We start from the raw sequence: 13,393 nt of genomic DNA, 5'->3' as shown, positions 1-13,393 counted from the left end.
ACATATATCTGCTGAATATTCATGATATGCTAATAACACTAAAACAAACCAGCTGATGAGTTCATGGTGTATGGTCAATACACACTTAGTTTAATTATCACCTGTTTGAAGGTGTTTTCTGAAGAAAGAAACCCATAGATAAACTTAAAATTTGGATTAGTCGTTGATCCTTATTAGATCCTTATTATGTATGTACTATCCTGTATGTTGTTGAACGTTATTCACCCACAGTAAAAAAGCCTATTTAAGGAACATTTCAACGTAAAATGCCTGTATGTCACCATTGACTCTGGCAGTTTTAACGTGTTATTATATTGTGAAAGATTAAACCATGATTGTTCATCACCCTTTGATAGGTACTAATGTGTGTGTCAACAATCCATGTCAGAATGGTGGTACTTGTCTGAATCTCGGAACTTCTTACTCATGTCAGTGTCAAACAAGTTTCACAGGAACAAACTGTGAAATATGTAAGTATATATGAACTAATTGAAGTTATTGAAAACAAGTCAAAATAGCTACCTACTATTAAAATTGACCCACCTGCAACATATTATTGCTACAGTTGTAACGGTTCCCTCCTTTTTTAGGCAGACAGTCAGTTGGAGTATAATTGATAACTTAGAGTGTCTTGTTTGTACAATGCAGTTGACTGTCATTTGAGACAGAGTACTGAGATGTCCTACAAGTACAAAAATGACCTGAGTAATTATAATCTTATTGATTAGAGTTTGAAACGGGTATTTGGTTTTTTAGCTCAAGTTCTCAGTACAGCTTGTCCTAAATGACTGACAGTGTCTAAACATTAACAAGATGCTGTTATAAATTGCTACCAACTAGTATATGATAAAAATAACTAATAACGTTACGTATAGCAAGTCAATAGATGGTGTAGGTAGGTCAATTTTCATTATATAAGATTCAACTCTGTAAAAGTAAGTTTATTCAAGTGGACTTAATATAATAAATGACTGTATTTGAGTACTTATTACAGCATTTGAACTTATTTATTGAAACTTGCAGCCTATATCAAAATTTCCAGTTTGTCATTTCGTTTGATTTCTAGAAAACCCTGTGTTATCATAATTAACAGAGATTCTCTCACGGATGATTAATTAATATATATGTTGCTCACACATTTTGCAGGCTGCCAAACCAGTCATTCCTTCACTAAACTCAGTACAAACTACTACTTGTCTGTCAAGCCTACTGATACTATGTTAGGGATTGATCACTATTCTTACACAATTTGTTAGTTTTCACAGTGATTATTTATAAACTGCTTAACCTCTTCCCTTTTCTGTATTAAGCATCTTCTAACTTTCAATGGGATGTGTTTGTTAGACTTGAAGTATAATGTATTATAATGCAACTATCTCATCTCACTCCTGTTTATAACAGTCACAACCAATGTGTGTGCTAGCATTCCATGCCAGAATGGTGGTACTTGCATTGCCCGTACTGGAGGCTTCTCATGCCAATGTACAACAGTCTACACTGGCATAACTTGTCAAATACGTAAGTATACTCTACAATGAATAAAGAAAGATTTTGTCTCGATGGTGCCTATAATTCCAAAAGTTATTATTCAGAGACATTTTACAATGCATAAAAGAAAATCCAGTTATCAATATAAAGGAAATAAATGACAATATGAAAAGAAATTCTAGTCAGACAAATTGTTTCGATGAAGAATGAAGGGGTTTGAAAAAGCCAACCATAAAAATTTTCTAATTTATGCCATATGATATAGTCTGAAGTGGTTGTAATGATTGTACAAAATTATGCTTTGAATTTAGAAGAAAAAAATTATATATTGAATTTAGGTCATGAATAGTTATCATGGAATACTTGAAATAGTTTCCAAAATATTAACAAATTTGTTAAAGCTGGTGTCATTGTGACTCTATATGACTATGACAGTTCTACAATTGGTAAGCTTGCACAGACCTGGTTAGACAAAAGTATAATATTGTAACTTGCCGATTAGAAATATCAAATTGCATTGATGTGGTTACACAACATGTATAGTGTGTGTGTTTTTCGCAAACGGTAGCATATTCAACCTCATTTATAACTTGATACTCTTGCAGTGCACATTTTTGAGACTTCCACTGTTTACATTATTTTGATTACAAGGTGATAATATCTGCACATTGCTATCAACTACTCATGATATATCTACTGCATGCAACAATGTTTAGTTTGAGATTGCTAGCTGTAGCTAGTTTTCCATAGTAACTACATTGATGTGATAATAAAAGTAAATGAACCACAGCTGGAATAATGTTTTTGATGGAAGTTTAATACTGCATTCATTTTTGTAAAAAAAAATATATATATATTTTTCTTGTAAATTTCATGTTAGAATTAAATCATTGTAGGATAAATTGAGTTTTAAATTTTATGAAACACTCTTTTTATAAATGCAGATCACCCATGCAGGAGTTCTCCATGTCAAAATGGTGGGTCCTGTCTCCATGTGGATGATACATACGCTTGTAACTGCCCAGCAGCCTTTACCGGAACCAACTGTGAAACTTGTAAGCATTCTACCAAAATCTCTTAAATGTTAAAGATTTTTATGTCCTTTTTATTTTTATATCTTTTTTTCTTAGTATATTTCAAGGATTAGTGTACTTTGTGTTCATGTCCTTACGTAGTAGAATTAGATATTATTCCCTAAATTTTTCTTTGTGCACCCAAGAAAAATATGAGTGACCTTGTTATTACATGCCGCTAGATGAAGATCAGTGACAAACTTGTAGGTCATGAGTATTTTCTGGTTGAATGAAGAAACATATTTGGCAATTATATAATTATATCTCCTCAAACAGAATTTATGAAAAAATTGATTTGAGAATGATTTGTCTCAAAATTTGAGCACTGTAGAATCATGCAGTGACTTTAAGACATGGTTATCTTGACATAAAACAACCAGAGAATATAATCCACATGAATTTTTTTGTTCAAAGACTATAACTTGGCTTGTGAATGGTATCATCTAGTCTGTACATGTAGTGACATGATCAAGGTTTTTTTTACACTTCATCTTTTTATCAAGATTGGTTGTTGATCATGAAATGTGTTTGAAAAGATAGTAAAGTATACAAATAAGTACAAATTATTATCCTTTGGACATTGTGTTAAATCTTCTTTATTGCATTCAGCACTGATAACTTAAAACAACAGTATTTAAAAAAAATATGACTACAACAACCATGTCAATATGAAAAAAAAATTACACACGAAATTATACTATAACATCTTAGTGACTTGTAATATCAGTGCATATTTTAAAGATCTTCATTGCCCATGGTTAAACCATTAGTTTCTTATCAGTATCCTATCATTACATTTTAATATTTGGGCTTGGATGTTTCAAAACCAAAAAGTGTAGGTTTTCCCCGAGCACTCTGTTGTCCTCCTCACTGAACCCATGGGGATGGCTGTCACTGGATTTTTTTGGGAGACAAGTTTTTTGGGTTTTTTTATAAACTTGAAATTACTATCCATTATTGATAAAGATTATCATCGAATATGTTTATTTACAGTCGGATCAGATCCGTGCAGCACTTTCCCTTGTAGGAACGGTGCTACCTGTCAAGTTGTGGGATCTAATTTATATCAATGTATCTGTACTTCAAATTTTGTGGGAACCAACTGTGAAACATGTAAGTTTACTGTGGGCACAGATCTGTATTTCACTTCACTGATTTGTATTCAGAGATGAAAAATGAAAATGTCAAGTACATAGACGTTGATAAATTAGTACTAGTATTGGTTTCCAAGTTTGTCTTAACAATTATTACAACTGTGAAGATGAGACATTGCTGCGGTTTAACTACAACTTGAAAAATAATATTAGTAATAAACAGGTCACACGATTTGTAGCTGCTTTGTCTGTAAAAACTAGGCTCGTGTATTTGTAAAATTGGTGATGTAGCTGCTTAGTAAGTATTTCTACTTTGAATATGTGCATTCTGTCATAGTTGTTTGCATTTGCAGGACATGTTGAAAGGCAGAATAGATACGACTGATCTCTGAAAGGTATTTCAGGAAAAAACAGAAAGCTCATTTTCTATTCATAGAGGCATTTTGTATGGTCAGTTACAACTTATCACGATCAAACTGTAATTATGATTATGTCACTAAAATGAAGTAAAGTTGGAGACCAACGTATAAATCAATACTAGCAATCAAACAACATGTATGCAAACTTTTTGTTCTTAATGATCTGTCTTTCACTGTGGCAATTGGGTAAATAATGTAATCTCTCAATATTAGTTTGAAAAAATTGTGTGTAAGTGAAGCATTTCCCATAGAACAAAATATGAATTATGTGTAAAGAATCATGATTTTAATATACAAGTATCTTAATTCCTGAAACTTTATTTTTCACATTTACCATCAGTATTAGGCATTACCTACCCTCAGTGTCCTTGTTGTTTGAAGTTAAACATGATTAGTTATCAGTTTCTAAGTACAACTATGTAGTGTTATAAGTGAATTTGTATGCTAAGAATGTGATATTCATATTATGGTTATACATACAAAACATCACTGAAAAATTCAATCATTGTGTGATCAAGGTCCCTGATAGACAGATCAAAATATTAATTCATTTCTACTTTACCAGATGAAGTAGTAGTATTACATTGATTAATTGATTGCATACATTTACAAAGTAATAATTGATTCCATACATGTCCATAACAAGGAGGGTGTGTCATTTGTTGCAGTCATCTCTGGAAATCCATGCGATTCTTCCCCATGTCAGAATGGTGGTACATGTAATAACCAAGGAATTTCCTACCTGTGTCTGTGTACAACAGGCTACTCAGGAATAAAATGTGAAAGTAAGTGAGAGTATACATTTGTGTGTTAGTCTCTGCCATAGTAAGTGAAAGTATACATTTGTGTGTTAGTCTCTGCCATGTTACCTTTTATTCATATGATCAATGAGTATATAAAGCCTTTAGAGGATGGGCATGCAGGTTTGATTAGACAAGATATCTAGTTCATTGAGACCGCCCACAAAGTTTTGTACTGTGAAAGTCACTCCAAGAAATAAAGAGATTTCCATAAACTTTAATATACAAATATGTATTAGATGAACAATGGTTATTCATGAATCGAAGTGCTTGTTACCTTCAGATGGAGTGGTTTTCCTCTTTAAGAGAAATACAGTGAAGATGGCAAACAGACAATGCTTCAAAGTGCCATGTAGCTGCATTATGCACACTTCTAGTATTCAAATAAAGATGCGTTTGATAAATTGACCAATGTTTAAACTTTCAAATATCAAATTGATAGTGACCGTGCATACAAAGTGGGTCAATTTGTTTTGTGACTTCAAAGATCTCTCTGTTAAACCTAACATATAGCTTAAAGTTTCTTAATTCTGTCCTTTTGTTTCATTGTTTCAGTTCAAGTAACTGGCCAGTGTCTCAACAATCCATGTTTGAATGGAGCAACTTGTCATGACTTAGGATCTACCTTTTATTGTGAATGTGCAAGTGGCTACTCTGGAACACGATGTGAAAGTAATTACTGTCAATGTTTTGATTGGCTTTGTATAGACATCTTGTGATATATGTACCAAGTTATCTTATCAACAAGAAACCGATAGATTAACAAGTTACTGTATGACACTCAAAATAATTGTCAGATAATAGTAACTTTAGTACCTATAGTAGCAGTCCTGTCCAGATAATACCACTAGTAGCAGTCCTGTTCAGATAATAATACCAGTAGTACTAGTAGCAGTCCTGTCCAGATAATGATACCAGTAGTAGCAGTCCTATTCAGATAATAGTACCTGTAGGAGCAGTTCTGTCCAGATAATAGTACCAGTAGTAGCAGTCCTGTCCAGATAATAATACCAGTAGTAGCAGTCCTATTCAGATAATAGTACCTGTAGGAGCAGTTCTGTCCAGATAATAGTACCAGTAGTAGCAGTCCTATTCAGATAATAGTACCAGTAGTAGCAGTCCTGTCCAGATAATAGTACCACTAGTAGCAGTCCTGTCCAGATAATAGTACCAGTAGTAGCAGTCCTGTCCAGATAATAGTACCAGTAGTAGCAGTCCTGTCCAGATAATAGTACCAGTAGTAGCAGTCCTATTCAGATAATAGTACCAGTAGTAGCAGTCCTGTCCAGATAATAGTACCAGTAGTAGCAGTCCTATTCAGATAATAGTACCAGTAGTAGCAGTCCTGTCCAGATAATAGTACCAGTAGTAGCAGTCCTGTCCAGATAATAGTACCAGTAGTAGCAGTCCTATTCAGATAATAGTACCAGTAGTAGCAGTCCTGTCCAGATAATAATACCAGTCAGTAGTGGCAGGTCTGTTCCGAAAATAGTACCTGTAGTAGCAGTCCTGTCCAGATATATGTTGAAATATGTTGGCAAAGCAGGTAATAAAGATAGATACTGAATGCTCAATTTCTACAACCTCTACATGAAATGTTTTCTCCCATACCATAGAAAAGCACTTGGAACTTGACTCATGCAGTGTCTTCAGTAAAACTGTTCAAAGTAACTAAAGTGTCTTGTTAATTACCAACTAAATTCACTGCATGCCTAGCTATATAGCTGGGTAAATTGGTAAATGAGCATCTGGGTTATGGCTGTCCCTGTAAACAATTTACTGAATGCAGTGCCATAGACATAAATGTAGGAATATAAGGTACAAAATTATACAAAAATAACTAGGTAATTCTACTTTACAGCAAACCCATGTGATAATAGCCCATGCTTGAATGGAGCTACATGTCAGAGCTCTGGAACTGCTTACCAGTGTCTTTGTCTATCAGGTTTCTCAGGAACAAGATGTGAAGGTAAGTGAGCATGAAAAATTCTGCAACACCTCAGGAACTATAAAGTGCAAATATCGAAAACAACCCATTTCATCCAGACAGAAATTCTGTTCATCCAATATCTTCTGAATCATTTTGTACACGTTATAATATGGCATGATTTATTTTGATGCTCATATCAATGTAATTTGATAATTCAAGATATATAATACATTCCTTTAATGACTGATATTCCCTTTGCCTTGTATAGCTGTACTAATCAGTGATTGAAATTCAAAGTCTGTTAACAGCATTCTACACTCAAGATAAGAAATACTCTAAGACCCTTTTTACATGTAATTTTACAGTTGTTGAGACGCAGGCATGTACAGGTAGTACATGTATGAATGGTGGCACATGCCATGAGGTTTCAACTACCCCGGGTTACTATTGTCAATGTTTACAACAGTACACTGGAACAAGATGTGAAAGTAAGGAAGACAATAATCTAACTTTCTACAAACAAATTTCCTTGTTTTGTGATTTGTGATAGGCGATATTATTTTTCACACTATACTCAGTACTGACAATGTCTGATTCGTGAAATTAAGATTCTGTTTCTCTTGTTGTTGATGAAATAAAATTCAGTCCAAATGTTAATGAATTACTAGTGTGTCATTGTCTAATGACATACACTGTCTGTTTGATTGGATAACGTAACAATAACATACCTTGATATATTTTGCTTTATTTCAACCTCATTGTAGGCCCAGTAATGTACTTTGTATAAACTCTACTATCAATCTTCCATGTTGAACCCTTTACAAGAGATATATCGGTTAGTCTTTTCGTATTTGTGGTAACTACATAAAAATATATTGACTTACAGCCAATCCATGTAATTCCAATCCATGTACAAATGGTGGTACCTGTGATAGCTATGGTAGTTTCTTCCAGTGTCGGTGCGTAACAGGCTATCTTGGAAATTTCTGTCAAAGTGAGTATTATTTCTAGTGAGAGATCTCTGTCACGTCGTGGAGGTGACCCGTTCCCAATGTTTCTTTCATCTTCTTTAGCTGTATCCTTCCCTCTTGACCCATATTCTGAAAATACCATATGTCACTGAAAAGTTTGGTGAGCGATTCTTCTCTTACACCACTCTTCAATCTGGAACAATCTTTGTCATTTGCACTCTGACTAGTCTACTACCCTGCTGTGTTCTTAAAACTCAGCTCTTTCAGTTGTAGCTTTCATTCTTCTCCACCAGTCCCTTTCTGTGTTGCTATTATTCCAATTGTCACCCTGTGTCCTAGCCTGGCAACAGAACCTTTGGATATTTTTTTTGTCTCATAATCTTTAAATTTTTTGAATTTGTTATTCATTTCAAACTTCAGGAAATATAACTTTTTGTTTTATTTTCCTAGTTACTAATAGCCTCCCAAGGGACTGGTGTCAGTCACTAGTCACCAGATGTTGTTAACCTGAAATGTTGTCTCTAAACAGCAAACAAAGAAAGAATGATAGACAGGTGCACAGATTACTCTAGCCAATCAGACGAGAGAGTAGTAAAACTAATTTGCATATAAAGTAACATAAGTCTTTGTACCCTCTTGTCATGAGTAAATTGATTGAGGAAAAACTCTTAGACTACAAATAGGTCATGTGATAACCACTTATAGGAGAGACAAACACAATAAACAAGCAAATTGAGAAATTAACATAATTTTTTTTGATAAATTCTAATTTGTTATACTCATATTTGTGTATCATAGTTGTTCCTACTGATCCATGTGCTAACAACCCATGCATGAATGATGGTACCTGTCAGATAACTGGAAGCACTTACATCTGTCGGTGCAGGACAGGTTACTCAGGCAGCAACTGTGAAGGTAAAAGTGATATGTGATATTCATTATAATTATACCTCTAATAGTATGAAGAGACGTAATTAATTATCAATATTTACAGTTACCCTGCAGTAATTAATTATAACCTTTGTAAATCAGTAATTGATTAATTAATTAAATAGAAATAATGTGTGGCAATATGGCACTATATACATTACTACAGAAAAGCATTCTTTAAAAAACTAGTGATCACTATATATATATATATATATATATATATATATATATATATATATATATATATATATATATATATATATATATAATGTATATAATGTATAATGAACCATTCTATCATTTCAAAATAGTTTGATCAACTCCTTTGGCAAATACCTCAAAGAAGGGGTGCGATTTATGATATAGCTGTAGTTAATAAAATGTCTTTGGCGGTACCATCAGTGATTAGTAAAATCAGAATGATTGAACTCTTTCCAGTAGAGAAAAGTGTTTGAGTTTTCCTCTTAGGACTTGACCTTTGACATCATCAAGGTTAAAGTCAAATTTTATCTGCACTCATACCTATCAGAGTAAAATTAAATGTTCACTGGAGTGAAAGAATATTGATATTGAAAAGTCACCAACATTAAAAACCATATGAGAGGCTTTCAGTTTCTGATCAGTATTATTTATAATGATGAAATGCAAGCAACTTCTTACTAGAGATCAATACAATTGAAAGGTCAAAGTGGCGTATTTGATTTTGGAAACCTTTGGTATTATACACATCATACAACAATTACATGCAAAAGTATCATTTTATTGCAGTATTTACCGATTCATGCAGTAACCAGCCATGCTTGAATAATGGTGTCTGTCAGAGTACTGGAAGTAACTCATATCTTTGTCAATGCCAATCAGGTTACTCAGGAACCAATTGTGAAAGTAGGTATTACTCGTTGTTGAGCAACAGTAACTGTAATTTCAGTATATTTTTTAAAAATTGCATAGAATGCACATCCTGATAATTAGCTATAATTTGCAATTATAATAGTGTACAGTACAGAGAGTATGAGTCAGTTTACAATTTTGGATGCTTTGGCTGTCAAAAATAAGCAAACAACATTTGATTGGTTGATTTTAAAGTGATCTTTGATTAACTCTACGTTTAGTTTTACTGGATATAATTTCTCAATTATCTCACTATTCATTCTTGAATCTTATGCATGCGAGATCAATTCATGGACTATAAGTCGATCACTCTTATGTACATTCATGATCAATCCAACTTGACGATCAGGCCAGGAGACAAGCAAATGGGGGTGGGGGGCAACAGGCCAGGGGGTAAGAGGGCAATGGGCTGGGGGGCAACAGGCCTAGAACCATTCCATCATTTCAAAAGAGTTTGGAAGATGTACAAATACGTACATCAAGAAATTGTCTTTGTCATAGAAAATATTTGATACCATTTAGTTGCCATTAGAACAGTTTTCACCTCACCAAAAACAATGACCAAAGTATAGTAACAACGCAAATGGGAGATTTTCAGAAATTGTCAGCACAACTTGTCCATAATGTTGAAGCCTTTGGGGTTTGTACCTATACCGGTATATTCATTCAAACAATATGCAAGCTGAATTGAAAGTACCTTTATACTTTAAGTTTAGTTTTACTTGATATAATTTCTCAATTATCTCACTATTCATTCTTGAATCTTATGCATGCGAGATCAATTCATGGACTATAAGTCACTCTTATGTACATTCATGATCAATCCAACTTGACGATGTTGATATATTATTGGGGGCAACAGGCTGGGGGGCAAGAGGACGGGGAGAGGGCAACAAGCCAGGGGACAAGAGGATGGGAGGGGGGGCAACAGGCCTAGAACCATTCCATCATTTCAAGATAGTTTGATCAACCGCTTAGGCAAATACCTCAAAGAAGGGGTGTGATTTATGATATAGCAGTAGCTAATAAAATGTCTTTGGCGGTACCATCAATGATTAGTAAAATCAGAATGATTGAACTGTTTCCAGTAGAGAAAAGTGTTTGAGTTTTCCTCTTAGGACTTGACTTTTGACGTTGACTTTAATCTTCAAGGTTAAAGTCAAATTTTGTCTGTACACTCATACATATCAGAGTAAAATTAGATTTTCACTGGAGTGAAAGAATAGTGATATTGAAAAGTAACCAAAATTAAAAACCTTACGAGAGGCTTTCAGTTTCTGATCAGTATATGATGAAATGCAAGCAACTTCTTACTAGAGATCAATACAATTGAAAGATGAAAGTGGCATATTTTTAATTTAGAAACTTTTGGTATTATACACATCAAACAACAATTATATGCAGAAGTATCATTTTATTGCAGTATTTGGCGATGCATGCAGTAACCAGCCATGCTTGAATAATGGTGTCTGTCAGAGTTTTGGAAGTACCTCGTATCTTTGTCAATGCCAATCAGGTTACTCAGGAACCAATTGTGAAAGTAGGTAACTCGTTGTTGAGCAACAGTAACTGTAATTTCAGTATATTTTTTAACAATTGCATAGAATGCGCATCCTAATAATTAGCTATAATTTGCAATTATAATAGTGTACAGTACAGAGAGTACGAGTCAGTTTACAATTTTCGATGCTTTGGCTGTCAAAAATAAGCCGACAACATTTGATTGGGGATTTTCAAGTGATATTCAATTAACTTTAAGTTTAATTTTACTTGATATAATTTCTCAATTATCTCACTATTCATTCTTGAATCCTATGCATGCGAGACCAATTCATGGACTAAGTCACTATTATGTACATTCATGATCAATCCAACTTGACGATGTTGATATATTATTGGGGCAACAGGTCAGGGGCAACAGACTGGGGGCAAGAGGATGGGTAAGGGGCAAGAAGATGGGGGCAGTAGGCCTAGACCTGCTATCTATTCAAAATAGTTTGATCAAGCACTTTTGAAAAATACCTCAAAGAAGGGGTGTGATTTATGATATAGCTGTAGCTAATATAATGTCTTTGGCGGTACCATCAATGATTAGTAAAACCAGAATGATTGAACTGTTTCCAGTAGAGAAAAGTGTTTGAGTTTTCCTCTTAGGACTTGACCTTTGACATCTTCAAGGTTAAAGTTAAATTTTGTCTACACTCATACCTATCAGAGTAAATTAAATGTTCACTGGAGTGAAAGAATACTGATATTGAAAAGTCGCCAACATTAAAAATGGGAGATTTTCAGAAATTGTCAGCACAACTTGTCCATAATGTTGAAGCCTTTAGAGTTTGTTCCTATCTGCCAGAATTGTAACGGTAAAGTCAAGATTGTGTCTAGACACTCTTTTGTTAGTTTAGACTCTGGAAAATCAATTTCCGGTTTACAATATTACAACTTGAACTTTCCTTTGAGTGACACTATTTTCACAAACTTATAACAAATTATCTAAATCGTTTCACATTGAAATGGTTGTAATTAAAATTGACTGGACAGCAGAGTGTCCACATCAAAGCTGGTGAGCCGCCTTATCACAAAAAATTGCAATTACTTTTGCATATTTTTTAACAATCACCAGAGCCGGGCATTTATTCAAATGTCAACTGACATTCTTTCTACTTAGAACTTTGTTGAAATTGTAGTATGTCAATGTATATTGTGATTGTAATGCTTCTTATTTGGACTTTAAATCATGTAGTTGTAGTCGGAGTGACACCATGTGCTAGTAATCCATGTATGAATGGAGCTACATGTCGGGATGAAGATAGTGCTACCAGTTACTCATGTATATGCCCATCTGCCTATTTGGGTCAAAACTGTGGAACAAGAAAAGGTGAGAGGAAAATACAAGATTCAATATTTTTTCTTGATTTTAACTGAGAATGGGTAAATAAATATGATTTTTAGTGCAAAAACTTAATGCAAAAAACTACAGGGCAGATTGATATGAAATTTGGTATGGATATTCTTAGGAATGTGTAGATATAGAAATGATCATGACATAATGATCTATTCAGTGATATGCAATTTAGGTCTTATAATTCCAAAACTACTTGACAAATTGTGTGAATGTTGATGAGGATGCGTTGATGTAGAATTACTTAAAACATGGCGATCCCATCAATGATATACAAATTAGGTCTAAAAATGTGACTTTTTGGTGAAAAAAATCTTTAATTCTAATACTACTTTACAGATTAGGTTGAAATTTGGTGGGGATGTTTCTGAGATGTGTTGTAGAAAAATTAGTTGGGACATGATGATTCCATCAGTGATATGCAAATTAGATCTAAAAAAGTATATTTTGGTAAAAAAAACATATCTCGAAAAGTACTTGGTGGATGGGGCTGAAATGTGATGAGCAAATTATGTAAACTGTACAGTTTTACTACATACAACACCATGGGTGATTTAATGTTACACTCAACATTGCCACAGTTTGACTCATAATATTTGTCAGAGAGGTTCATTATGGTTTGAAGTCAACCAATAGTACTCCATTTCATTAGTAAGTAAACTCTGTAAATGTTTTCCCACAGAGGATAATACTGCTTTAGATGGTTGCATCGGTACTGTATGTAACAATGGTGGTACATGTTATAACTACTATATAAGTGTGTCTGGTACCAACCCAGGGAAACTATATATGTGTACTTGCATAAACCCCTACACCTATTACAACTGTTTATTAGATGTTGGTGAGTATTAAAGTGTATCTTAATATCTTATATTTATGCAAAAGTAGATATACT

At 33.8% G+C, this 13,393-nt stretch overlaps 1 protein-coding gene across 11 annotated transcripts in view; it reads left to right on the top strand.

Moving 5' to 3' along the window:
- LOC144437266 (uncharacterized) overlaps positions 1-13,393 on the top strand; it is a 183,425-nt gene that overhangs the window by 147,505 nt on the left and 22,527 nt on the right. For all 11 annotated transcript variants that reach the window (XM_078126182.1, XM_078126179.1, XM_078126183.1 and 8 more), the window contains 14 exons: positions 357-470; positions 1,402-1,518; positions 2,433-2,543; positions 3,555-3,674; positions 4,743-4,859; positions 5,430-5,546; positions 6,736-6,843; positions 7,170-7,292; positions 7,691-7,798; positions 8,574-8,690; positions 9,474-9,590; positions 11,020-11,136; positions 12,340-12,474; positions 13,181-13,339. In XM_078126182.1, coding sequence (XP_077982308.1) covers positions 357-470; positions 1,402-1,518; positions 2,433-2,543; positions 3,555-3,674; positions 4,743-4,859; positions 5,430-5,546; positions 6,736-6,843; positions 7,170-7,292; positions 7,691-7,798; positions 8,574-8,690; positions 9,474-9,590; positions 11,020-11,136; positions 12,340-12,474; positions 13,181-13,339 — 1,680 coding nt within the window. The remainder of the gene's footprint in view (positions 1-356; positions 471-1,401; positions 1,519-2,432; positions 2,544-3,554; positions 3,675-4,742; positions 4,860-5,429; positions 5,547-6,735; positions 6,844-7,169; positions 7,293-7,690; positions 7,799-8,573; positions 8,691-9,473; positions 9,591-11,019; positions 11,137-12,339; positions 12,475-13,180; positions 13,340-13,393) is intronic.

Source organism: Glandiceps talaboti, chromosome 7 (genome assembly GCF_964340395.1).
Source record: "Glandiceps talaboti chromosome 7, keGlaTala1.1, whole genome shotgun sequence".
NCBI classification, from domain to species: Eukaryota; Metazoa; Hemichordata; class Enteropneusta; family Spengelidae; genus Glandiceps; species Glandiceps talaboti.
This window is presented reverse-complemented; position numbering and strand designations above follow the sequence as displayed.